The following is a 26637-nucleotide window of genomic DNA, read 5'->3' on the forward strand; positions in this document are numbered from 1 at the left end:
CGTGTTACAACTTGATAAAAAGCAGGAGCATCTTTGAAGTCAAAAGTGCTGCGACACACTGCAGATCCTTCACTCTCAATGATACTGATTTTTATGAATATTTGACACTTTTGATTTTCAGAAATATTTGAGCAGTGGATCATTGAGACTGTTACATGAGAAGAACTACTGGATGAACGTACGGGTGCACGTTTGTTTCTACACTGATGGAGCACACGTGAAAGAGGCGGTTTAGGGGGGTCCTCCGCCAGAAAACTTTAAGCACCTAATACTTATTTTTCTGCAATTATTTGTGCCTTTTCTGCATTGAGTTATAGTATAAATATACATATATGTATTATAGAAACTACTAGTAATATTTTTTTCCTTATAAGATAAACAAGAGTGTGTGATAAGTAGCATAAGTAATGGTTAGAATTGTAAATATTAGGTGTATGTGTATGTGTATGTGTACATCGGTGTATATATGACAAACCTTGCATTTATGCAGGGGAGTTTTTGAAAACAGTTTAATTATGTAATAGACGGGTAGGATTAAACAAGTTTCTCCCTTTCACACATTTTAATTGATGTAATCTGCAGATGGAATTCATCATGTCATTTTTTTCTCTCTTATTGAATTAACTACTGTTTTTGTTGTATTTGACATAAATTAAGCCATCAATCAATCAATCAATTTTTTAAATGTATTTTTATTTTCCTGCGCCCCCCCCCCAAAAAATCTACACATTGGATTTACTGGTAAATGATACAACTGTAGCCAGTGAATAAAAGATACACACTGTTGAGTATGTGGAAATCTAACTGGTGAGATTTTAGTTGCATTCACACAGAAAATGTGTTTTTTTTCCCCCCTTGAGTCAGATATCTGTCTTCACTCTGTCAGACTTAAATCAACAAACACCAAACTGAGATAAACACGGTGATATTTGTGAGCAAACGCAGAAAGAAGACATTGAAGGTGTCCCAATTAAAAAACATATTTGAGAAATATTTCACAAACTTTGTTTTATTTTTTGTTTTGTGTCTGTGGTTAATTTTTGTTGCATTTGCATTCTTTTTTTCCCAAGTAGTTTCAAACTCGCTGGTCCTGATGGGCTCCTTAAATTGAAGATTGACTTTAATCCATCCAGACTTAAAAAGTGGAAAATCTTCTCTGCAGCTTTTGGTCGATTGTAGTTCAGCATTTTAAGGGCTTATAGTCCTCAACTTTATTAAATAAAATCAAATAAATCAACTTTACTGTAAGAGCTTTGTGAACATCATTATCCTGAATGACTCTGACTCCTTGGATTTATGAAAAATATACTTTATTTTGCTTTTATCTTAAACAGAAAAATCTTTTCAGTGTCACTTAAATCTTGTTCCTTTGACCATTTCCATAATTTTTACCCTTTTGTTCCACATTATCAAGCCACTCTGACCTCTGACCTTTGTACTGAAGAGATTTGGGAATTATTTAAAGTTTTATTTTATCATGACATTTCAAAACTGTCATTTTATTTTAAAAAAATTATTTATATAAATAAATGTATTTTTATCCTTGGAATATTTTTTTTAGCAACCAGCTCCTTCTGTTTTGAGGCTGCAGCCTGCCCCTGCAAAAACCCCATGAAAATTACAATCTAAAAAAAGAACCCCCAAAATCTCGGAAGCTTTATTAACAGTCTGTATGTGGAGAGGGAGACATTTCAACTTAATTCCTCGTTTTGCACTTCAAACGCTGCATTTTTCCCCATTTCATTTAATGGTCGTAAATCCGGGCCTGCGTAATGAGAACAGAGGGCTGCAGTTCTTGCTTCGCTTCTCTTCGCGGATTTATGAGCTTATTATGAGCAGGCCGTGAAATACACACGGCGACGGTCGTGTCCGCCTTCACTCCGCTTCAGCGCAAAAAAATGATTGTTGCTCTATTTATGAGCTGATTGCCAATTTAAAGTCAATTCATAAAAACAGCCGAGTGCAGCCTGTAACGCAGATTACGATCAGAGGTCCGAGCAAAGAGGAGGAGCTGAAGAACCACTGGACTCATTTTGCAGAAAAAAAAAATCAGGTTAAAATATAAAGATTGACTATTTTAGACGAATAAATATAAAAGAAAAATACACACATTTTCAAATAATGATGTGATGATGAATTTAATCTCACATCCGTTTTACCAGCGAGGTTCTCCCGCTGCTCTGGATGAAAAAATATTTAGTGTACTTGATAACACTGACTTGCTTATATATCAGAGCGGATTTCTTTATTTATTTATTTATTTATTTATTGTTTTGCTATATGAAATATTTCACACATAAAACGCGTTTTAGCACATGCAAAGTAGATCTAAAGCATTCTGAAGTTGTAAAAAATGTAGTTTTTAATCCGCCGTAAAGGCTTTTCCTCCTTACAAAATACAAAGTAAATACGCGCTAAGAAACCAATTCCCTTCCAAAGTCCAAACACTAAACTACAACAAAGAAACGTTTCGTCTAATAAACATTTTTCGTACAAAAGCAAAGCTTTTTGGAAACTGTCTGACCTCCCTGAGAGCGTTTGTTCACTTCATCTAAGAACCAACAGCTTTAAAGGCTCAACACGATAATAAAGAGCGTGTTAAAGGGCTATTTGCGTTAAGTTGAAGCGGCATTAGGCCTAATGTCAGTCATGCCGATTGATGTGAACAGAGGGTCGAGATGTCAGTGGAAATGTGCGGCGCTCCGGGTGCGCGGGGGGAGCGCAGCAGACTGCGCGGAAAGGTCCTTCCTGCAGGATCTGCAGGTCAACTCGTGCGCGTGCTCTGGGTTTGTAATGTTGGCCCGAGAGAGCGAGAAAAACACGGAACACGTTACAGAGAGATTAATTAGAACCAGTCCTCGTGATTCTCCGACACCAGGAGGAACCTGCCGCCTCACGAACCGAAAGGCCCGAACTCAACACACACACACACACACACACTCAGAGAAAGAGAGAGAGAGAGAGAGAGAGAGAGAGAGAGAGAGGCCTGCATGTGCAACACATTAACACCCTCCAAACAGAGCTCTGAGGTGTGTGTGTGCGTGTGTGTCTGTGTGTGAGTAACTGTGGTTATTTCTCTGAAAATGTGAAAATGACACATTTTTGTGTGTTTGTGGCTCGTTGCATGAGCAGATTTTCATTTTACGCACGTGATAAATCTGTGCGTTTGTGTGTGTGGAGTGCGAGTTCACGTTAACTAACAGGAAATTTGCTAAAATGGTTCCTTATCAAAATAATATACTCTTTTTACAGCTTCAACTCTTCAAATAGTTAAAAAAAAAAAAAAATAATTACTGAGCGTGAAGGTTCTAAAATCGCCTTTTACGCACAGTTGGCGCTCAGTCTGTCTGCGCCATGAGTCCCCTGCAGAGCTGCACGTACACCCTCTGACCTTCTCTCTCTCTCTCTTTGTGTGTGTGTGTGTGTGTGTGTGTGTGTGTGCGTGCGTCAGGCCTACCTGCCGGCCTTAGTGATGATCATCTCCGTGCCGATGTCATGGAAGCGCTTCCACAGGTCTGCGCACTGCAGCTCCACCTGGATCTCCTCCATGGATGCCGGGGGCGACGGTTCACAGGGCACCGGGGCCAGCTCGGCAGGTGAGCCGAAGGAACACGACGTCCTCTCGGCCAGACCCTCTCCGTCCGAGCCGGGACTCGCCTCCGAGTCTGAGGGGAGAATGAGGAAGATGATGAGAAGGCAGCTCTGAAACAGTGGAATTAATATGCTGCTTTACGCAGGAAACTTGGCGCAATGAGAAAGCGCAGCGGTTCTCTCCGCTGACTCCAAATCACCTGCCGTCTGCAGCTTGGAGAGCAGCGGCCTGACTTTGGCTCGCGCTCTTAGCTCGTCATGGAGTCCTGGGCTGATGTCAAAAGCAGAATAAATGTTGCGTAAAGTCTTTGAAATGCGATGTAGAAAATATAAAATTTTAAATTGGGCCACACAATGAAGGATTCCGATGGGAGGCGTTCTGCAAATGAAGTTTCCCTTCAAGTGCTCCTCCTGGAGCGACTTTAACAGACTGACCATTCAGAGTCATCAACACAACGTTTGAGCAGATAAAAACCTGCCAGACCTACAGGAGAGCTTTCCATCCGCCTGAGACTCAAACTCACGCAGACACCAACCAGCATGACCTCAGCCTCCTACTCATTTAACTAAGTCACTTTATTTAAACCAACACGACGTGGTGGACAAAATAACAGGAACATCTGACAGTCGCGCTAGAGTTACAGCCTTATTAACCATCTAAAACAAATATCGCGGTTTCACGGTATCAATACTGTATAGTGTGCAATATTGCATATATGTTAATAGTTGTTAAATTCAAGTAATATTTTCTGTATTTTTTGTATTTTATATTCTCCTCTTCCATGTAACAAGTGAATTTCCGCAGTGTGTGGATAAATAAATATAGCTATATAATCTTATCTTTAAAAATATATATTATTATAGCAATTTAAAAAGGAAGATGTTTCATTTGATTGAACTTTTTTTTAACTTCAATTGAAACTTGAACCATTTTAAATGGACATATGTCTAAAAACTACCTTTTGAAAATAACCAAAATTAATGTCAGATTCAAAGTCCTGTTGCATTTTTCAATACCAAATATACACGTTATGATAACTGTCAACTTTTATACCACTAAATACCTTGAAAGTGGTGTACTGATGCAATCGCGCACACAACTTAAAAATAAACTATTGGTTTTAACTTTAAAATGTTAGCATCAGTGCTGCCTTGAATTTGAGAAGACAAGTTGAGTCTGTACAAAATTACCTCAACTTGTCTTCTCAAAGTCAATCAACTTAAAAATCTAAGCCAGCCCAGATACTAACTTTTTCAAGTTAAAACAAATCATTTATTTTTACAGTGCATGACCTCTGTGAAGTTACAAAGTTCAGTTTGCAGAGAAGGTTTTCCTTTTGGTCCACCACATGCATTTCCATGGTTATCTGCACCATATTATTTAATCTAAAAAAAAAAAAGTGATCTTTTTCTTTAAAGTGAAACAGGAAATTAAAAATCATACCAGATTTCAAATCCAACCAACTTTTTGATGATTAATAATAACACTTTTCAACATCAAAATCCACTTATACTTCAAGAAAAAAACATTATTCCACTTGACTCTGACCTTTAAATGTCACTTGACACATGTGTGATGTTATTTTAAAATACAATGGAAAACTTTTTGGGGTTACATATCATAGTTTTTCCAGCTGGGATGTCTGACACCTCAAAACTGCACTTCACCCAGATAAAACTCGTATAAGATCACCACATAATATCTCCTCTTTCACTTTTCTCCGAAATAGTTTACAGCTGAATATCCTACACCACCGCCACCCAAAAAAACATTTTAAAAAAGAATCCAATAATGTATTATTTATTGGGAGCCCTGACACGAGGAGGTTGACTTGGCAGACTAAGGGCACACAAATATGGTTATGCAAATGCAGAGCTGCTGAGAGACTGGACAGAGTCCCAGGCGAGAAAAACCGCCGCAGCGCAGGCCGAGCCAACCCGGCTGGAAACAAGAGCACGGAGAGGAGTGATGGAGATAGGAAGGAGGAGGAGAGGAGAGGGAGAGGAGGGGGAGAGGAGGGGGAGGAGGCGCTGTAATGACCACAGAGACACAGAAAGACTTTCCATCATCTTCTTGGGAGATCCTTCCAGTGTCACTGCAGCCAGAGAGGACTGTCACACATGATTACTTTCCCCCCTTTCTTCTGCTTTTAACACACACACACACACACACACACACACACACACACACACACACACACACACACACACACAGTCAGTCAGTCAGCTGCCTCCTCGCTCTCTATAAAAACACTTAGTACACATGCTGCTAGTGTTACAGGAAGAGGATGGACGGCTCAAATCCCAACAAAAAAACTATGAGCCTGCAGTGTTGTAATGTAATCTTCACATGGGGCCAATAAGATTAGATCTCACAAACAGGCGTTTAATTTGAGAGGGAGAGCAGGGACATCTGATTGTTCTGGAGATTCATTTATACACTCCGTACAGGCTGTGTATATATATATAATGTCTGTGTGTGTGTGTGTGTGTATGTGTGTGTGAGTGTGTCCTGTGTATGTTAAACAGAGGTGGGCTAAACCTGTTTTATGCATCTGTTTTAATCATTTGTTTTTGTATTCCAGAATTTTACAGAACATTTGACTTTAAAATAATAAATAAAATGCTGAACTGTTTTCTTTGAGCTATGCACTGTAAAATCTGACAAGTTGATTTTACTTAAAGAAAAGAATCTAGGAAACCGATTGCCTTGAAAAATAAAAGTAAATGTAATTACTAGATTTATTTGTCGAATAGTGTATAAACAAATTCATTTATACACTACATGATACTACGCCCCTGGATACATTATATTTTCATAGCAAATACCTTAAAACTTTACATTTATTTACCTATGGTGTTGTGAGGAACAGACAACACTTTGTTATGGGTTGGAAAATATGTACAAATATATAAAATATGTTTTGGCCTAAAATACCCTATTTTGGGGGCACTATCCCAGCAAAACACTCACGTTTGATGCTTTAAAAGCTGCTGGAAATGCAGCAATGAATTGCTAAATTGCAGCCAGGCGTCACATTTCTCAGCCCAACTGCCAGAATAAATGTTGGCATTGTACATTTCAAACCATGCAGACATTTGTACATTAGCTGATAAGTTAAAACTTTACAGTTGTTTAAATTTCAACAAGCTTAATATGTGGTTATGTTGAGGCACCAACAATGTAATAGTTAGGAAAGATTGTGTTTTGGCTTGAAATACCTGCTTTTGGTTGCACATTCCTGCTGGAAAAGCAGTGATGTCTCACTAAAAAAAAAGACCAGTTTGGTTGTTTTTTGGCCCAGAGCAGCGGTCTGCAGCTGTGCAGGCGCCTAAATGACTATGTAGATCACTCAGATAAGCTACATGAAACCAAATGTAAGGTACTTATGCTTTGCAGAAATGTAGAATGGAAACATTTTCCTCTGGAAATATCAGCGGGTCAGTGTCATCCATATAATGGAGGACCATTTGAATAAAAATATCAGAAAGTGTGAATAAATTATAATTTAAAGGCCTAAACTTTGTCTCCTCTACTCCAATCAATTGCAATCAATCAAATATTTTGGCGTTTTATAATAATCTTAACACTTTCCAACTGTGACAGAAATTCGACATCTCATAAAAAGATAAGAGACCTCTGAAATCTGCTTGAATATTTGCAACAAACACAGCCTGAAAAGACACACTGAGAGACATCATATCTACTACAAACATCTGAAACTGGATGTTTTGGAGCATGAAGACGCATTCCAGACTTCAGTAAGCAAAAGCGGACGATTAAAGACGATAATTTGGCAAAAAAAAAAAAAAAAAACGCCTCCGAAATGCGGAGGACCGAAACGTCGGCCAAGCAGGAGCCGCCTGGACTCCCTGTCATCAGGCTGAAGGACCTGTCCTCCGACACTCACCACACACACACACACACACACACACACACACACACACACACACACACACACACACACACACACACACACACACACACACACACACACACGGGTCTGAACCAGGAGCTGCATGTAGGCCTGCGTGTGTTTTTGGACATGTTCATCTAGCGTCAGAAAACAAGAGCATCGAGTTAATGTGACGGTTTTCTTTCAGTTTCCAAGCTGCTGTTTTTGTTTTGAACGCTGGATGAATAAAAACTGACATTTATTGATGGACAAAAATTCGCCCACTCAGCAGAACGCGCTGCCCAGTGGCATCTGCTGTGGTTACCCCCGCTCCACACACACACACACACACGCGCGCGCGCGCGGCACGGGGCCTGCATCTTGCGGTTAAAGGCTCCCAATCAGCTCATGCGAGGCCTCATTAAAACGACGCTAACATCCAAAGTCGGCCACTAATCGGTCTGAATTGAATCACATCAGACTGTCCTCTGTGTCACAGCTCACATGCAGTCACACAAACAGCAGCTCCACACAGCTGGAGGAGGCCTGAAGCTCAAATGCACATATTATTACGGAGAGAGAAAGTGTTATTAATAATGTTATATAAAGAGGCATTTGATCGGAAATGTTTATTTTTGTGGTGGTGCTCCTTTAATGGAGAGCTTTTATGAATTAAATGTATATAATATTAAGATGTAAATTTTAAACTGAGGATCAAATACATTTATAGATTTCCAGTTCTTAATTGTCTACATTAGATGCCGCTTGCTGGTTTTACTGATGTTGAGTTTTTAAACTTGGAGCTTAAATTAAGATACATTTCGGACATGTAAATCATCTTTATCATTCATCTGACGTGCCGTTTTATTTGTTTCTATCAGGTAGAAATTTCTATACCTGATTAAGAATATCTAACTTTTTCCCTATTTTCTTAAACCTGGTTGTGTTTTTAGCCAACCATTGCTCAAACCTGCTGAGCTTTATTTCCTTGCAAAACGTTTCCAAACACACAGGCTGAAATTCTTGGAAACCCTTGAAAAAAAATCAATCTCATCTGCAGTGTTTCCATTTGATGTTCAGGCGAAGAAATAAAAAAAGCATCTCATCTTGGATACAAGCATCTGAATAAGTGTTAGCACCACATGCATTCAATGAAGCGCTACAAGCAGATACTGCATGTGATACATTCACACAGCATGGAAATATTTTGTTTTCACACTTTATAAGCTCTTGCGAGGAAACTTAAAAGTTCATGAGGTTAACACATTCGAGATTTGAGTTGTTTAATATTGCAAATGCTAAACTTCTTAAGCTGCAGCCATATTATTAAGTGAGATCGTCCTTTTTGGGGAAGTTTGTTGTATTTAATGAAGTCGCTGCAGATTTCTGAAGTGGACAGTAGCAACCTGTCAACCATGAAATCAGTGAGTAACCCTATCCACGCAGTGAGAGCACCTGTTTCCACACTGATGGACACCCGGCAGTTAAAAGCTTATGTACACATCTCTTTCATCAGCAAGTGAGCTTCAAGTAGACTAAGAAACGACTGTTTAGAGCAACATTCAATGGAAGCGTTTTAGTATGTTAATTAACAGATGCCTGGTCAGGTTTCGGGTGTTTGTTGCAAGTTATTTCTTGTGCGTAATCTGTGCGTAAAAGCGAAAAGTGTCACCTTGTAAATCACATAGTTTGGGTCAGGCCTTTCATAACTGGCATTAAATATTAAGTTATACTAGCTGCAGTTCAACTTGTTAATTAATGTATTAAACGGTGAATGTTATGGAGATGTGGTTGTTTTGTGAGGTCTAACAAAACTATTTTTTTTTCTGCGCTGCCTGACCTGTTGAGCTCTCGCAGGCAGACCGTTAAATGCGCGCCTGGTCCAGAGCCCGCGCCTCTCTCAGTCCTGCCCTTGTCTCTGAGGCTAATAAACGTGTTATACGACCAGTCGGCTTCCAGCCTCGCCTGGAGTTGAGTAAAAATAAAATCACTCCGTTAAGGATTCCTCTAAACCACATAATCTGACCACAGAGACTCGCTGTTCTCGGTCACCGCCGCCCGACGCGCCAAATCGGAGGCTTTAGGACCCGAGCGGGGACCCGCTGAACCTGCCAGGAACCTTCCTGCTAATGAGCGGGACCAGGGGGGGCGAGGAGCCGGGAAACTGGGTAATTCACTGAGCCACAAATCCTAAAACTCCCAAAACTGGAAGAGGGTGAACACAGAAACTTTCTAAATGACTGCAGGGTTTAATGATGTCAAAGACTTAATTTCTGTGGATTAAAGTTGACCTTTTAAAACGCGCACAAACAAGCTGTTTGCCATTAGTAACGCTGTAATCAACGCTTAGTCTCACCTCTCTCATTTAACTAAACTGCAGACAGTTCAACAATATCAACAACAATCCTCCCGGGAGACATCCGAGAACAGATCCCCCCTCTTTAAATCCTCCTCCCAGCAATTTACTTGTTTTCCATTTTCTGCTTTCCATCAGACATTTTCAGAGCAGAGAGGAGCCGTGCGTGAAGGCGCTGCGCCCCGGAGGTCAGACTGCAGCAGGCAGCGGGACTCAAAGACTGTCTGAGCGGCACGCAGAGGTCAGCTTCATCTCTGCGTCTCTCTGCACTCCTACATTTACATCCACCAACATATAATTTGTTTATTTAAAGACAAATTTAATATTTAATTATGAACAACTGTCCTTTTTGGATCCACAATTCTCACTGAGTTAGAGGATTTACCAAATTTAAAATTTTGCAAGAGGACAAGTAAACTTTAAAATTACTTGAAGTGAATTGGACTTTTCAAACAAAACTATTTTTCTTTATCTGTGGCACGAGCAGGACGCGCAGCTCTGTATCAGTCAGTTTATAAATGAAGTTTATATGCGTCGACGTCTCAGCCTGAAAGTTAAAAGTCACTTTAGGACCGTCAGTGAAGGCGCAGCAGGCTTATCTCTTTATGATCAGTTCATCTTTAAAATTTGAGTAGTTTTACATGAAAAAGGCAACATGCATAACTGAATTACACTTGTAGCTAATTAATTCAAGGCAGTAGTTAGTTTGTGCTAAAAATCAAATTATGACATTTAAAGTGATGCAAATACGCTGTGAATTTAAAAGAAAATGCCCAAAAGATACACATTAATTGCTATCATGCCAGCACAGTAAAAACAAAAATAAATCCCCTTATCGCTTGTTGTAAATATTTTAAATACAAAAATGCTGAAACAGCAAAATATTAAAACTTATTTTCTATTTATTTTTACGATTCGTCATTTCTTTTTTTACACTTAAATGAAACTATCTTAATTGTTGTTTCTCTTTCAAATTTTATTTGAACATGTTTTATTTCCTGTAACATTTTTACATGTGCCATGAACCACTGCTGCTGTGTTTGATTTCTTCACATTTTACACGGAGTTTGGACTGTTGTTGATTTCTCACAAAATAACTGATTATTCCATAAATGGTCAAGTTTTTATAGTTTACCTTATCAATTCTCTGTACGCTGTGCGTCTTGGAAAATTATGCTTTTTCTGTGTGTGGTGCAAAAAGGACACGTTTATTCCAAAGTTACTGCAATTGCAGGGACTTGGTGTTATTTCCTAACAGAGGATAATATATTGAAAAATGTCTGAAATTTGTTTATCTTTCAGAATTAAACCCAGGGGTTGCTCGCAATAGCAGCGAGCCGAGGCCTCCCTGCAGGCCTGCAGCCAAACTGAGACTGAAACAACCAACGTCCAAACATCGAAACAACTCCGACTCATTTTGACTCCTATTTAAGGTGTCACTTATATGTTATTGCGGGAGACACCGGTCCGGGTCAAAACCTGGACAACCATGACTAAAACACACATCTAATCACTGAGCCTGAGGTTGAGTCATAGAATCTATTTTAAGGTGTTTTGATTGTTTCATCTTTTTCTGATGCCATTTTGCTCCTTGAAGGATTTTTCTTGATGCATATTTTGTGTTTTATTCCTGAGAGTTGAGCAGCGTGACTGATTTTCTCTACATGCGTCATGCTACAACAGTAAAACTGTCTTCTTTGTTTAACCGCGCTGCAGCAAAGCGGAACCACTGATCACAACTTAAAAAGTCTCCACGTTCACGCAGAGCTCGCGGAGCCTCTACAGCTACGTGCCCTGTCGCCCTGTCGCGGGCTGGGTCATTGGACGTGGAGCCATGTTTTGACTCGGGACTTTGCTTCGCGCTGCAGTGATTTAGTAACAGAGCTCCGCACATGTGAGCGGTGTGGTGCATGTTCTGCGCACTGACCCGGGTCCATATCCAGACAGTGCGCCGGGTCCTCTCCGTCCGTGGCGAGGCTCTCCATGGACAACTCCAGCTCCTTCTCCTCCCAGCCCCGCAGCTTCCTCTTCTTGTTGGAGCCGATCAGGGCTTCCACGGAAAAAGCGTGGGCTCTCGAGCTCAGAGCTGCGGCAGATCGCCTCCTTTCACTCATTTCTCTCAAATCCACCCGAAGGGGGGGACGCGGCGAAAAACCCACTCCGTCCGTCCAACGCAGTGAAGCAAAACAGTGAAAAATATGCACACGTCAGTGTTTACAGCGGGGCGCAAACTCACCAAGTGTCCAAAGTAATCCCAACTGTGACTACAAACGCCGCGTCAAACTTTTGGGGGCAGACTGTGCCATCCTGGCTGCGCGTGAGCTCGAGTCCGGGAGGATTGACAGTTTGGATGCGGTCTGCCGCTTTGCGCGTCTCTCCGTCCTTCCACTCCGCGTCTTTCTTTTTCTCTTTCTGTCCCCCCTAACTTCTCGCTGATTGATACTCACTTCTGGAGGAGTTTTTTTCAGGCGCAGAGGGGGCGGCCCTCCTGCAGCCTGTCAAACCCGCGCGACCAATGAGGAGTGAAGAAAGAGGGCGACGCAAAGTGTTTGGACCAATAGCGGCGGAGGGAGACGCGCGTCCTGGAAGAGGAACCGGACTGAAACAGACTAATGAACCGACTCCATAATGCAGCACATGGAAAAATACATTATCGTATTATGTTTTCTCTTATTCTGCTTTAAGCGCAGATTTCACAATCAAAATATTAATAAATAATGTTGGTCTAAAGTACATAACGTATTGACTGACCTCACCAATCCCCCTGATGCCTCCTCTTTGACTCTCAGATCCTGCAGCTTTACTTCTCCTCTCAGGGTCGTCTATCCAGGTCTGAGGCTGTCCGCCGCGGCTCTCACCTCCCAAACATCCCAAAGTCATTTTAATATCCGTCTTTTCACCAAGCGCGTCTGAGCCGCTGATTGCATCATTACCAGGGACTGTAACGGTCACATCACGGCTTCATTGTGTCGGCCGACAGCTGAGGAGGCAGAGCGGACAGGTGGGCTGATCTCAGAGCTGCACGGAGGGACACAGAGAGGAACAACAAGATTAGAGAGTGAAATAGTTAAACCATGCTCGGCTTACTGAGCGCTTTTTCCAGGTCAGTTACAGAAAATAAAAATATAAATCACTGATAATAAAGTGGTGAGTTTACACATCAGATTGAGAAAACTCAAAAGAAAAATATATACATATTTAAAATTTAGGCTTTAGTTAGCGGCCTGTCATTTGTTTATTCTATTACTCTGTTAATAGATTTTGTAAAGTAATTTATTAGGGTAGTCAATAATTGTATTAAAAAATATTGAACCCATGTCCGACTTCCCCCGTTTTTTTTTTTTAAAAAAGAAAACAGAGTTTTTTTTTGCCCCATAAATATAACACATCGCTTTCGACACGAGGAATTTTTTTTCGATCATTAAATAACCATTCAATTATTTTAAAAATCGGAAAATAAGCAATTCTCTTCAACATTGTGTTGAAAAATTTAAAACAAAAATATTTTTAATTTTGTCTAATGGAATTAAGACCCCTTTCTAATGGCATGGAAGACTACTACTTAATATTAAAATAGAACTCTGCCATTAATCATTATATTAATATTAAGCCAAGTAGGCCAAAAATCTATTTCCGTAGCCCAATTTAACTCAAGAAGGTATTAGGATAATAATAATTATTATTATTATTACTATTATTATTATTATTATTATTATTATTACGACACTACTAAAATTTATTATAAGTAATATAATATAATAATATAAATAATATGAATACAGGTAGGCCTTATTGTTGCAAAAACTTTTGGTAAATCTCTGCTTGAATTGGTTTCCAAAATTCAAACATCTCTTTTTAAAACCAGCCGCTGTGCTGACTCTGTGTGCCGGCTGCATGTGGCCGTCTGCAGGCCTGATGCAGCAGGAAGAGGCGCGCAGACCGGAGACAAGCGGCTGATCAGTTTCTAACGCGGGAAGAAAATTTTTCACACATTTTCCGTCAGCGACCAAACGAAAAGACGAGGACAGAGAGGAAGCTGCTGCTGGTTTGATCCTTCAGAGGAAAAGACTGCAGGCCTGAAGTCAACCTGCGGGCGGCTCCTGAAAATAAAGCTAAAGGTCACCGCTGAGCATTTGTCTGACACCTTAAACGTGGATTATAACTCAGCAAAATGTTCAGGAACTGTGAGATCATCAGATCATCATATTTAAAACAACTAAAACAAACAAACAGACTATGATTGAATTAAAAAAATAATCGCAGTAATACTGTCAGGATTTTTTACTGACTGGCACAGCCTTTAAAAACAAATAAACGTAGCTATATATAAATATTATATAAATCCAGAGTTCTGTACTGACACGCTCCTACGGAAATATTGTATCATTTGATTTTTCACCATAAACAGCTTTTAACAGTTTCTTACGAAACTTGGCGTCATTCTGCAAAAAGATCTGTGCAGTAAATATGTGCATTTCTGGCCTTTTAAGGAAATAATGCGCACTAAGAGTTTTTGTTTTGAACTTAATAATTCAGTTCAGTTTATCAAGATCCAGATAGATCCTAACACCAGCATAGGGTCCGAAACATAAATTACGCAACTTATACAATAAAAAGGTACTAAATAAACATTTAAAAAACACAGAGTACAAAAGAGGAATAACACACTCAAAGAATAAACTGTAAAACACGAGATAATCTGGGTAAAATTAATGAGATTAAATATAATTTTTCATCTTTCTAACTGTAAGACGTGGATACTTATTTGTGTTGATTTTATGCGAGTAAACACTCGTGCGTAAAGTAAACAAGTAAATATTTAGTGTGCGCGTGTGTGAGAGCACAGGAGGCTGGTTTTAAATCCATGTGGGAGGAAACTCGTTAAACACGGGCAGTTAAAACTAAAACCAACTGTTTGCCGTTTGGATCCCAATTATAGCCTCGATGGCATCTCATTCACCCAAAAAACTAGAGCAGGAGGAGCGCGTCTGAACTCTTTTTAATCAGATAAACATCTCCAGAGGTTTAGATAAGATGTTTTGATGAGCTTGAGTGCTTTCAAAACACTTTCTGTATTCATCTCGCAGAATTATTTTTTTTTTTTACATTGTAAGTCTCAAAACAGGCAGTTTTGTTTGAATTTTTACTAAACTTTTACGCACAGACACGTTTGCTTTCTGACCTCATCAGCAGACAGACACGTGGGCGGAAACAGTCAAACGCGGCGTTAATATTCAATTAGAGGAATGAAGCGTTTGACCCCGGCTGACCCCGCGGGGATAAAGTCTGCGGTAAAGCATCCAAACTGACAGCAGCTCTCTGGCTGTTTCAGCACCTCCCGCACCGGGACAAGGACCGCGATCCCCCGCGCAGGACCCCAAATATAGAGCGGAGAGAAACTGCACGAGCCACTGAAGGAGCTGTAGATGTGGTCAGTGTTGGGCCCGCGTGCAAAGATCCTAACATTCATCTGACACTCATTTTTAGGCAAAAAATGCTAAATCAGCAGCAGAGACCATAGTTTAACCCTTTGAAACCCGAGCAAACAGGCGTGATTTCTTTAAAAATAAAAATAAGAATAAAGAAGGCAACGAGCAACTTCACCAGAAGTTACTCAAAAATCAGTAATTAAAAAATAAATAAATAAAAAGTTAGAAAATTACCTGAAAATCAGCAATAAAAAAGTGGGAAAATCACGAAAAATCAATATAAAATATTTTGAATAAATATGAATAATGATAATGATAAAAGACATATTTTTCCCAAACATACCTTTAAATATATAATGACTATAAATATATTTAGTTATTTTTTTCTATTTTCTTTTGGCTAATATTCAGGTCTTTTTTGTCATGTTTTACCAATTTTCATGCAATTTGCAGGACACCTCATACCAAGCTTACCTGGTTTTTAGTTGGCTAAACGATATTTAACCTATTTGCTTGTGAAAGGCATCTGAACACAGCACAAGAAGACGGATGTCGATCCAGGTTTCAAAGGGTTAATTGTGCATTTAACGACAAAGCATGTAATTGTGATGACTATGAACAAAAGGTCAGAGTTCACCCGTTAATGCCTCACATCACGATTCATACGAGAGGTGCGAAATGACAACAAGAAATAAGCCCGTGGTTCTCTTTTGTTAAACGCAGTTTGAATTATTTGGCAACATGAGAGATATTTCTATAAATGCAAATGTCAAAGTTACTAATCAATAAACACCTTACAGAAACTTATGAAAATATCTTAAATTTAAAATAAACATAATAAAAAAATATAAAAGGTCAAAACACAGAATAATTATAACAATAATAAAAAAATCCAATAATGACTAGAAAGGTTTTGTAACGTCGAAAAATGTAATAGACTTTAAACGGATGTTATGCAGGTGTGATTATAAAATGAAAAATATCATGCAGCTAAATGGGAAGACACAAGGTGAAGTGGTTAACATTTTTTAACCAACAGACATCACCATGAAACTTCCCCGGCTGATTACTTAAATGACATTTTTATGCTACAAGTTTTATGAAATGTTAACACATGTAAATGAATCATCGTCTAAATAAATTTGCGCTCTTTGCATTAATTTCCAGAAGAGAAATCCGAACTAAAACGAAAACGTGTATTTTTGACGTCTTCTCTGAAAGAGGACGTTATGGAAGCAAAATAGCCCAAAATCAAAAAATTGACCAGTGCATAATTTCAGCTTTAGTGTCTCGACTTAAATAGCATATTGTATCCTGATTTTTCGACTGAAAATAAAATATTTCTTTAAATAAATAAATAAAATGATACTGAATTGCCAGTCGGATTTCGGATGTGCGAGTTTTTTTGTTCTCATTGTTCTGCGATGTTTTTACTGAATTGATTTAGACACTAAACATCGACGCCACTCAGCTGCAGACGTATCAGAATAAAACAACAAAGGGCCTCATCCCAGCTAAAGTCCCTGAGAGATTATTTTGGAGACATTATGGCCACAAATATAAGAAAGAGAAATCACTTAGTGTTTCCTGGTGTTGTGAAATGTTCACATCATTGTTGTATAGAGAATATGTTCTGTCCTGTAATTATGTTTTGATATATTACAGTTTTAATTTTCTTGACAGAAATGTTATTGTGCGCAGTTAAGAAGGTGTACCGTCACTGTCAAATAAACAAAACAAAATAAAAACACTAAAAACATAACCTCTATCTCTCTCTCACATATAAATATATATTCACTTCTAAAAAATGTGTGTAAAACGCGCATGATTCATGTTAAACTAAGCTGTTCCCGTGTAAACAGGCGGTAATGTGTGGAGGTTAAGAGTCTTTAGGTTTACTGGCTTCCTTTTCTGCTCGCTGCATGGACTCAAGTTCAACGCGAGTAAAAAGTCTCGTTTTTACATTTATTTGTCCTCTAACTGTAGCTGTTTCCATTTACCCCAATTTCTTTAAAAAGTAACATTTATTACGACTCCATTAAAGTTTTTACCTCTGCGCATAAAACGGTTCAGTGACGGTGTCGCTTTCACATTAAACCCGCTCATTATCTATCACTGAAGTCTCACTTTAAACACACACATGTATTTGTCATAACGCTGCGGTCCCAACAGCTCGCGGTGATTTACAGCCTGCTGCTGTGTGTGTATATGTAGTCTATATATTTTTATTTATACTCTGTCAGCTGCTCGAGCCAACAGGAAAAAAAGAGACGGGGCAAAGGGAAATAAGCGGAGCGAGGATACCGCTCTGTTCCCAGGTAAACACCGGCATGGAAAAACCTGCACAGCAGGGCCCAGATCCACATACTCTGATACTCTGTGTGTGTGTGTGTGTGTGTGTGTGTGTGTGTGTGTGTGTGTGTGTGTGTGTGTTCCTGCAGGGATATTAAGGGACTACAGAAGTGCATTTTCAATTAGAGAGTGTGTGATGGCGGGGAGCAGAAATTTAACACTCTACAAGAAGAAACAGCAGGAGGAGGATGAACTGTGGGGGGAGTGTGAGAACAATAAAGAGGGGATGAAGGCTAACTAAGACAGAAGGGAAGACCATCATTAAAGCAGAGAAAGGTGAGAGAAGAAAGGATGAATGAATGAGGAATATATATATATATATATATATATATATATATATATATATATATATATATATATATATATATATTTTTATTATTTGTACATTTTTATCAGTTTGGTGTTACTGCCTGTCCTGAAACTTTGATCAGTTATAATCTTTATGTATGATCATTGTTATTTAAACAGTAGTATCATCTGAAGCTGCATTTGGCTTCTGTTACAATGTTAAAACTTTTTTAATTCTGTCTTTTTTATGTGCAAATATAGTAAACTAAAGAAATGCAGGTGCAAAGTTGAAAGAATAGATGTATAAGAGCTAAAGATTAAAAAGAAAGGAGAAAAAACATACTATAGGGAGAAAGAATCACTCAACAAAGAGGAAAAATGAAAGGGATGTTCAGATGAGACAAATGTAAGAAAGATGGGAATAACAGGGAAGAGGGATACATATGAAATGGTGGGTGAACTTCTAAGCACCAATTTGTGCCATTTCTGCATCAACGTATGGTTTAAATTTTTTAAATTTGCTCAGCATAAATAAATCTGCTGCTGTCATGTTTTTATTTGTGGAGACAAATGGACGCTTTAAATATTAAGAGGGATGTGTCCGCACCAACTGATGCATTATTGTGTTCAGAACTTTAATGTTGCAGCTGATAAAGGTCAAAGTAATTTTTAATACTTTATATATTGCTGATAGATTGTGAATTTAGCCCCTGGGATCAATAGTTTTATCCTAATATTTCATAATTATTTGTTGATTATATCACAGAAGTTATTAAATTATTGCAGTGAAGTGAAATGTATAACACTGGCCTCTAAGATGTAGTGAAGTATAAGTAAAATGTACCAGAAAAGGGTAAGCTCAAGTAAATGCCTAAAAATTGTACTTTAGTACAGTACTTGGATATATAACACTTTTCATGACTCAAAGTGTTAAAAATTAGTGTGTGTGTGTGTGTGTGTGTGTGTGTGTGTGTGTGTTGATTCATTCAATGTGAACATAACAGTTTGTGTACAGAGTATGCATCTGTGTCTCAAAAAATCAACAAAATCAATCTTAATGAATAAATTATCAATGAAAAAAGGATTAACTGAAAATATATATAAAAAAATCATGTATTCTCATTTATTTTGTCAAAAGACAAAACTGTGAAACGAGCAGGCACCATTAACAAGTGGATTCCCTGCTGACTATTCCCACAACACACACACACTTACACATCCCTCCATCACCTTAATGTCAGTGCTCAGAGTCTTGAGTTGAGTCTTTACCTCTGAACTCAAGTCTTTGACTCTTCCACTCCTCATGAGGCATGATGACGTGTCCTGAAGCGCCGGAGACCGTTTCCCTGCAGCAGCAGAAGATCAGCAGATGAGACAGTTATTCAGTCACTTATGTGACCTTCATGTATGAATGGTTTTCTGCCACCAGTGTGCTGTGAATGACGTGCACTGATTTTGCAACAGTAAACTAATTTGTGATGCATGAAAAAAAAAGTGCAAGTAAACGGGAAACGAACACTAAAGATGATGCTCCACAGTGAACTTCAGTACAAAAACAAACAGGAGTAACTCACCTCTATTTGTGTTGAAGATCAGATTTTCAACATCATGACATGAACAGTGGTGGAATGTTACTACATTTACTCAAGTACTGTGCTTGAGTAAATGTACAAGTACCTCAAAATTTGTCAACGAATGTCCTGTGTTTTTTTTTTACCGTGTTGGGCCCCTTTCCAAATTCAGACTTTTTTTTGTGTCAATGAACACAGTGCCAGCGAAACTCTTCTGAGTTCTTTTTTTCCTCAGCAGCAGTTTGTGGCATTTGAGTTGCAGGGTGGATAATTGATCTGTCGATCCAGTCAGACCTGATCAGATCAGATCGATGGATTAGAGGAGCAGCTACAGCGGCGAATGAATGCAGACTTTTAGACCTAACGCAATTAATGGTTAAGTTTCACTTTCACTGCATCAGCATCCTGCTGCTCCGCCTGTGCCCAGAGTACGCTCTGCGCTTTGAGAGTGTTGTGCAATGCATAATCAAACGGTGTATATTAGCGCTGCTAATGAACAGTATAGCTCTAAAAAACTTAAATCAATTTGTGGCGGTAGATGTTTTGTTTGTGATGGTCTGACAGATATAAACGAATGTGTGGGAAATCAAAACATCACGATGAGAAAAAGATTGATTTAAGACAGCTCGGACTGAGTTTTATGACCACCTCACACCAAAGTTTGAGATCACAGGAGTGTCCACCAGCTGAGGTAAAACTCTCATTGATTGGTGCGAGGCCAGCATTATTTACACACATCTGTTTAAATTTTTTGTTACTACCTGTTTGTCTTTGTTGGTGCGGATTTCATGAATCCAATCTCATTCGAATTAAAATTTGCAAACACTGAGCTGCCAGTGTGAACAGGTAAGACATCCTGTGAACTTGCATTTGAACACTGAGATCAAATGCTGCTTAAATGCTACCTTTTTGAATAAGCACCCTTTTCATTATTTTGGCTGGGAACTGTTCGCACTGAGGACAAGACAAAATATTGAAAAAAATATTAAAAAGACAGTTTGTTTGGTATTTAACACGTACAGCCAAAACTCAAAAGATGAAATAAATAAGTCACGATGTTGGCCGCGTTCAGACCAACATTACCAAGACACAGCCCCCTCACCGACATCAACGAGACAACTGCACAAGGTTAAATAAAAGGTCATCTGTCTTTCTGTCAGTCAGTCTGTAGTCTGTTACTCTGCAGCTGAGTCTGTTCCATGTTGCTTTCAGCACATTTCATGATCACATGAGTTACATTCCTTTAATTTCCTGGAGCTGTAAACAGTCTTTGGAATAAAATCTGATATCAGCAGCAGAGGGGAAGGCCTGCAGGCTAAATGTGTCCCCTCAGCAGAGCCCCACTCTCTGTCGGACGTCTCTGAGGACCGGAGCAGCCAGTTCTCGAGCCCTGCGAGTCCCCTCAGCCAGCACTCCCTCCAGGTGAGCAGGGTCCGACCTCAGCCTCTCGATCTCCTCCCTGATGGGCGTCAGCCTCTGAATCACAGCCTCAGCGACGACGTTCTTATAGGCACCCGTGTCCATCCCTCGGGCCTGGGACACCGCCTCCTCCACGCTGATCATCGCCATGGCAGCGTGGATCGTCACCAGGTTAGACACGCCGGGCCGCGTCTTCGGGTCAAAGGTGACCTCTGAGGTGAAGTCAGTGACGGCACGGCGGACCTTGAGCGCGATGTCATCGGGAGAGTCTGTGATGGTGATCGTCGCAAGTTTCTGGGGGTCAGATTTGGACATTTTGGCAGTAGGGTCACGGAGGGATTTGACCTTTCGTGTGGAGCCTGACAGAGAAAATCAGATTGAGGAAGTCATTAGTGTGATGAAAAAAAGAATGTAAAGGACAATATTTCAAAATAAGACATCAAGCAGTTGAAGAGTTTGACACATAGCAAAATTGGACACGCTAATTTTCACACTTTTCCAGCGCAATGCTATAATGCACCGCGACAAAATACCGTCCATCTCAGAACAAGCAGCACTTGAACATGATTCAAAGTTATTCTGCACACAGTTTGAGAGAGAGACGAAACAAGTGAGAGATAATACAGAAGTATCCACTGCAACATATTTACATGGCTCAGCGCTGATTTCTACTGTTTACTAACCTGTGGTCCATTTGTGGAGCAGAACATGACACATCAATTTCAAAAAACAAAACAAAACAAAACAAAACAAAACAAAACAAAACATAGTTTTAGATTTAGATCTTTTAGCAACATAGCAAATCAGACACAAACACACAAATATATATATACATATATATAGTTGTATTGGCATTTTTAAACAAAGAGCACTTTTCTTTCTTTTTTCTTTTATTCTGTCCATAAATTTAAGGTAACTGTTTAGTGTAAAAATCACACACATACTTGTTTATTGATGCTGCAAAGATATTTCTGTGGAAAATTTTAATATTTTTCAAGATTATTTAAAATATCCTCAGCTGGACTTTAGTGGGTTAATTTCTCCTTAAAAAAAATAAATCTTCAATTCAGATGTGAATGAAGCACTGGTCTAATCTTGTTTCTCTCTGCGGAAGTAAAATGATGAAGGAGACTCCTTGAGCAGGAACAAACGAAGAATTATAGTTTCATTACTGCTGACCGGTGTGTGTGTGGATGTGTTGTGTGTGTGTGTGTGTGTGTGTGTGTGTGAAATCGTCCCTGTGTGAAGCAGACGTATCTCGGTGTGAAGTGATGAGCAGACTACGGGAGCCCGGATTTCCTCTCCTGTCTTATTTATCAACCCCCGTCCTTCTGTCATCTTTTAAGCTCTGACTCTTTTTCTATCCCAAACTAAAAGTCCACATCCGTCCCATGTGCTACATCCTGTTTAGCGGCCCCGAGACGTCCGTATTTCAGGCAAATTAAAAAGTCTCTGGTTCTGTTTCAAAGGGAAGGTGGTGACTGGCAGCTCGGCTTTGCCAAAAAGAAGAAATGAAGATGGGATCGGCTGGTCTGAGCCACACACACACACACACACACACACACACACACACACACACACACACACACACACACACACACACACACACACACACACACACACACACACACACACACACACACACACACACACACACACACACACACACACACACACACACACACACACACACACCTCCCTGAAGTCATCTCGAGGACATCCCCCCAAGTCTATTATCACTCTATTATTCTGATACAAGAGGAGGAAAATATTTCTTTAATCAAAGCTGCGCTGCACACATGACTGACTCCATCTCGTGCTTTTATGATGCCGATAATCAAGGAGATGAAAAGGAGGGAACATGTCAGCCATGTGTGTGTAAAACTGGAAAACACAGAGTAATCATTTCAAAATAAAACTGTTATATTGTCATATTGGGTGTGAAATGGCCTCATATTTCCCTTAAACGTAATTTGTGATTTGGATGTCAATGTTGTTTTTTCTTTAAATTTGACCTTTATTTTGGCTACGTCTCCTCTTTTGCAAAGGAAACGTGGCCAAAATCGCTGCAAACATAGTAAAAAAAAAACAACAAAAAAACAAAGCCAAGGACTTTGGAGCCAGTTACAAATACAATCATTTTTCATAGAAATTAAAAAGTCTTGAATTTGGTCAGCAATTCCAGTTCCCTCTACTTAATTTCCTTCTACATATGATTCAGAGGGATGGAAATAGAAAACAGGAAAGCTTTCTTATTCATCATTTTCCAAAAATTAGCAACAGACAGCAAATACACATTTTGTCATGTGAGGTAATGATTGTACAATGTACAATTGTAAAATGAACTCCGTGGAATAAGTTTGCAGAGGGGCACATCTGAGGATTAGAGGTTAAGATGCCGACCGAAAACCATCGTCATTTGTTCAAATCCAACAACGATCTTGTGTTGCATCCTGACTTCTCTCCCTTGTTTCCTGTCATCTCTATACTGCTTTTGTTAACTATGAGAAGCATAAATTGTCCAAAAAAAGTGGAAAAAAATAGAAAACATTAAAAAGATAAAACAGAAGTAAACCAAAATTGGACCTCTGAAAAACATGCAGCTGCTGACATTTGTCTCTTTGCTTTTTTTTCTTGTTCCAGTTTGTCTGCTGGACAACTTTTGATGACGTTACATCATCATCCAGATGTTTCCAACACATGAAACTGATGTTTAATGATAGAAATCACTGGTGTCAGTGCCTCCAAATCAAGTCACGGGGAGACCTCTCCCAATGACTACTTTTGTTTGATGATATTTTGTCACAGAAATAATTTTGAAAAACAACATCATGGTCATTTTTAATCCAATCCAATTATTAGCGGCACTGTGATAAAATACTTATAAAGGTTAATGTCCGGGAAAACCGGGCTGTTTAATCCGGCTTCATATTTGCTAAAATGCTGGTATATATAATATAATATAATATAATATAAACAGGCAAGCAAACACAAGGGCAATATTGTACGCATATGGACAATCCCCCCATCTTTTTTGCTGACTTCGATGAGTCAATCTTGTAATTTTTGACAAACCTAAACACAGGGGGCTTCTCTCTAAAGCTGCAGTTTTGTCATTCAGGAAAAAAAATCCACAGATGGAAAGGCGAAGACAAAATAAAAAGAGTGCAAGAGTGACTACGTCTGCAAAAACTCCCTAACAAGGTATTATTGTCTGTAATTGAATTCTTGAAATGTTATTTCTTTCAGTCAAGTGCAGTAAAGTAAATATAACATTTTTTTCAATGCATAGCAACTTGTTTGAAGTATTTTACAATTTTTTTTGGAGGGGGTTATTCTAGCAAAGCAATTATTTCTTGTTTCTGAACAGAGACCCTCATGTCTAGAAAACAAACAAAATAAGCTGATGTTTTTTTCATCTGGCTGAAATATTCTGACAGCTTTTTGACTTATTTTAAGACAATAAACTAAGTTATGGACAGAAATGAAGATGGAGGTTCGATTCAGAAATCAGTATCGCACTCTCTCCATTAAAATAAACAACTCACAGCTCCAACTCCAATTCCAAAAAAAGGTGGATGCAATGTTAAACCTAAATAAAAACATAACACAACAGTTTGCAAATCTTTTTCAACATGCAGTGGGAGAAAAAAAGTATTCAACACTTCTTTTTATTTAATTAAACATATTTCTAAAGCTTTTTATTTTATAGTATTAACTCAAAAAACTACAGCGATATAGAAATGAAACATTTCAATCTCTACAAATTCTGTGCAATCAAGTGGAACGACACCAAAGAAAATTATTGAACGCAGAAACACAGAAATGTATTAACACCTGGAGAAGCCTTTGGTCACAATGCACGCTTCTTTGTTTAAAGAAGAAGAAGAAGCTAATGGATTTTGGCCCATTCTTCCACACAGACCCATCTTCAAATATGGCAGATTTTGGGGCTGGGTTTGTGAATCTTAACAAGGAAATTCCACTTTCAAAACTTAGACAATTAGTATCCTTAATTTCTAAAATGCTTACTGAGTGTTGTCAAAGGAAAAAGTGATGTAACACAGTGTTAAACACACCGCTGTCCCAAACTTTCTGAAACGTGTTGCAGCATCAAATTCAGAATAAGTGCATGTTAAAAAAACAACAATAAGGTTTATCAGTTTGAGCATTAAGGATCTTCTCTTTGTACGCTATTCAACTGAACACAAGTTGAACAAGATTTGCATTCTGCATTTTTAGAAAGAGTTCCCACGTCTTTTGCAATTACAGTTGTAAAATGTAAAAAGCTTTTTTCCATGTGAAAATATAGAAATTCTACAAAAGGTTTGCAAAAGCACATAAATCCTGCCGATCAAAAACTAGGTGCTAGAAAAGGGATAATACACTAGATGAAAAGAACAGAGTCCGCACAGTAGATTCTCCATTAATACTTAATTTAATTACTGCCAAAGTGGCGTTTTAAGCGACACACTTTTTCATCAGACCAGGTATAAAAGTATAAAACTGAGCTATAAATTCTATTCACAGTCGAAGAGCATTTACAGGGTGATATCTAATCTAAACTGCTGCTAATAATAACTGATTTTTTTGTGTTTTAGAGAAGATTAATGAGTCATTTGAGAGTTTTTGTTCAATCCAAATGAAATCACTAAATATTTTGTGCATTAAAATCAAAATGGAAAGCTACTGAATACCTGAAATTTATTTTATTTTCAGTCACTGGCCTTTAAAAGCACATATCTGATTTAATCCTAATGTGTGGCTGTGTGTGTGTGTGTGTGTGTGTGTGTGTGTGTGTGTGTGTGTGTGTGTGTGTGTGCTGTCGTGTCTGTAAATGTGTGTGTACGATTGTGTTCTTACTGAGCAGGGCGCCGGGTTCAGGGAACATGTCTCCGTAGCGGTGGTTGAAGATGCGAGCCAGATCCTGAGCCAGCTCTAAATGCTGGACCTGATCCTCTCCGACGGGGACGTGAGTGGACCTGAGAGACAAACGCACAAAAAACCCCCAAGATTCTTCAGTTTCTGACAGTACGGAAAATACCAGAGGGACGTCAGGCAAACTAGAGGCACTTTGGAGCGACTGCAGGAGCTCTCTTCAGAGTTGGTTTTTTGCGACTGTCACCCGGGAGGAAGCGATCCATTAATATTGTCTTTGATAAAATCCAGAGTGCATTAGAGATGAGTTTCTCTAGCTTTTTTCACAGGAAATTAGACTCCGGCTGTTTGAAGGATAAAACAGAAACAGCTGAGGAGATAGCTTTTAAATATGTAGCCTCGGCTTTTAATTTTCACTGCGAAATGAAATCACTGAATTAATCTAACCACCAACTGATGTGATTACTAACTTGGCTCATATCAAAATCTTCTGACGCACCAGCAGCAAACAACACGTTGTTGCATCAGACAATTTCTCAGCACTAAAATCTGATTATAAGAATTCAGTGAAGCAAGTAAAACAGCTTGTTTACTGTGTTTAAAATGCATTAAGAAGTGTTAAAGGGCTGACTCGCACAAATCATGCCAAAACATAATGCAGAGGAGATAGTTTTGGTTTTATTTGTGCAGGTTTTGTGATATCTGTCTCTATGATGGAGGTGAATAAAATTCTATTTTTCGTCTCATATTTCTCTCCAGAAGCAACATCTTCTCTTCTCTCAATAAACCACAGAGCACACTGTTCACATCTTTATACTGAGGAAAATAGTCCCTATGAGAACAGCTGGCATGTGTTG

The 26637-nt window shown here is 38.9% G+C and overlaps 2 protein-coding genes across 6 annotated transcripts in view; both read right to left on the minus strand.

The window, feature by feature from the left end:
* tbx15 (T-box transcription factor 15) overlaps positions 1-19320 on the minus strand; it is a 55026-nt gene extending 35706 nt beyond the window's left edge. Inside the window, exons 1-3 of one of the 2 annotated variants that reach the window (XM_042494737.2) lie at positions 19182-19320; positions 12595-12861; positions 3458-3665 (exon numbers count right to left, since the gene is read on the minus strand). In XM_042494737.2, coding sequence (XP_042350671.2) covers positions 3458-3549 — 92 coding nt within the window. In that variant the 5' untranslated portion in view covers positions 3550-3665; positions 12595-12861; positions 19182-19320. Of the gene's footprint in view, positions 1-3457; positions 3666-11770; positions 12290-12594; positions 12862-19181 lie in introns of those variants that run through there. The other variant, XM_042494736.2, reaches the window with a different exon arrangement.
* The window catches only part of wars2 (tryptophanyl tRNA synthetase 2, mitochondrial), an 81870-nt gene continuing 74240 nt past the window's right edge, over positions 19008-26637 (minus strand). For all 4 annotated transcript variants that reach the window (XM_088083580.1, XM_088083579.1, XM_088083577.1 and 1 more), the window contains 2 exons: positions 25766-25884; positions 19008-21261 (listed from right to left, as the gene is read on the minus strand). In XM_088083580.1, the coding sequence (XP_087939706.1) occupies positions 20813-21261; positions 25766-25884 (568 nt within the window). In that variant the 3' untranslated portion in view covers positions 19008-20812. The remainder of the gene's footprint in view (positions 21262-25765; positions 25885-26637) is intronic.

The sequence above is a fragment of the Plectropomus leopardus genome, chromosome 10 (assembly GCF_026936395.1).
Source record: "Plectropomus leopardus strain MGB_pleo_1.0 chromosome 10, ASM2693639v1, whole genome shotgun sequence".
In the NCBI taxonomy this organism is placed as follows: domain Eukaryota; kingdom Metazoa; phylum Chordata; class Actinopteri; order Perciformes; family Serranidae; genus Plectropomus; species Plectropomus leopardus.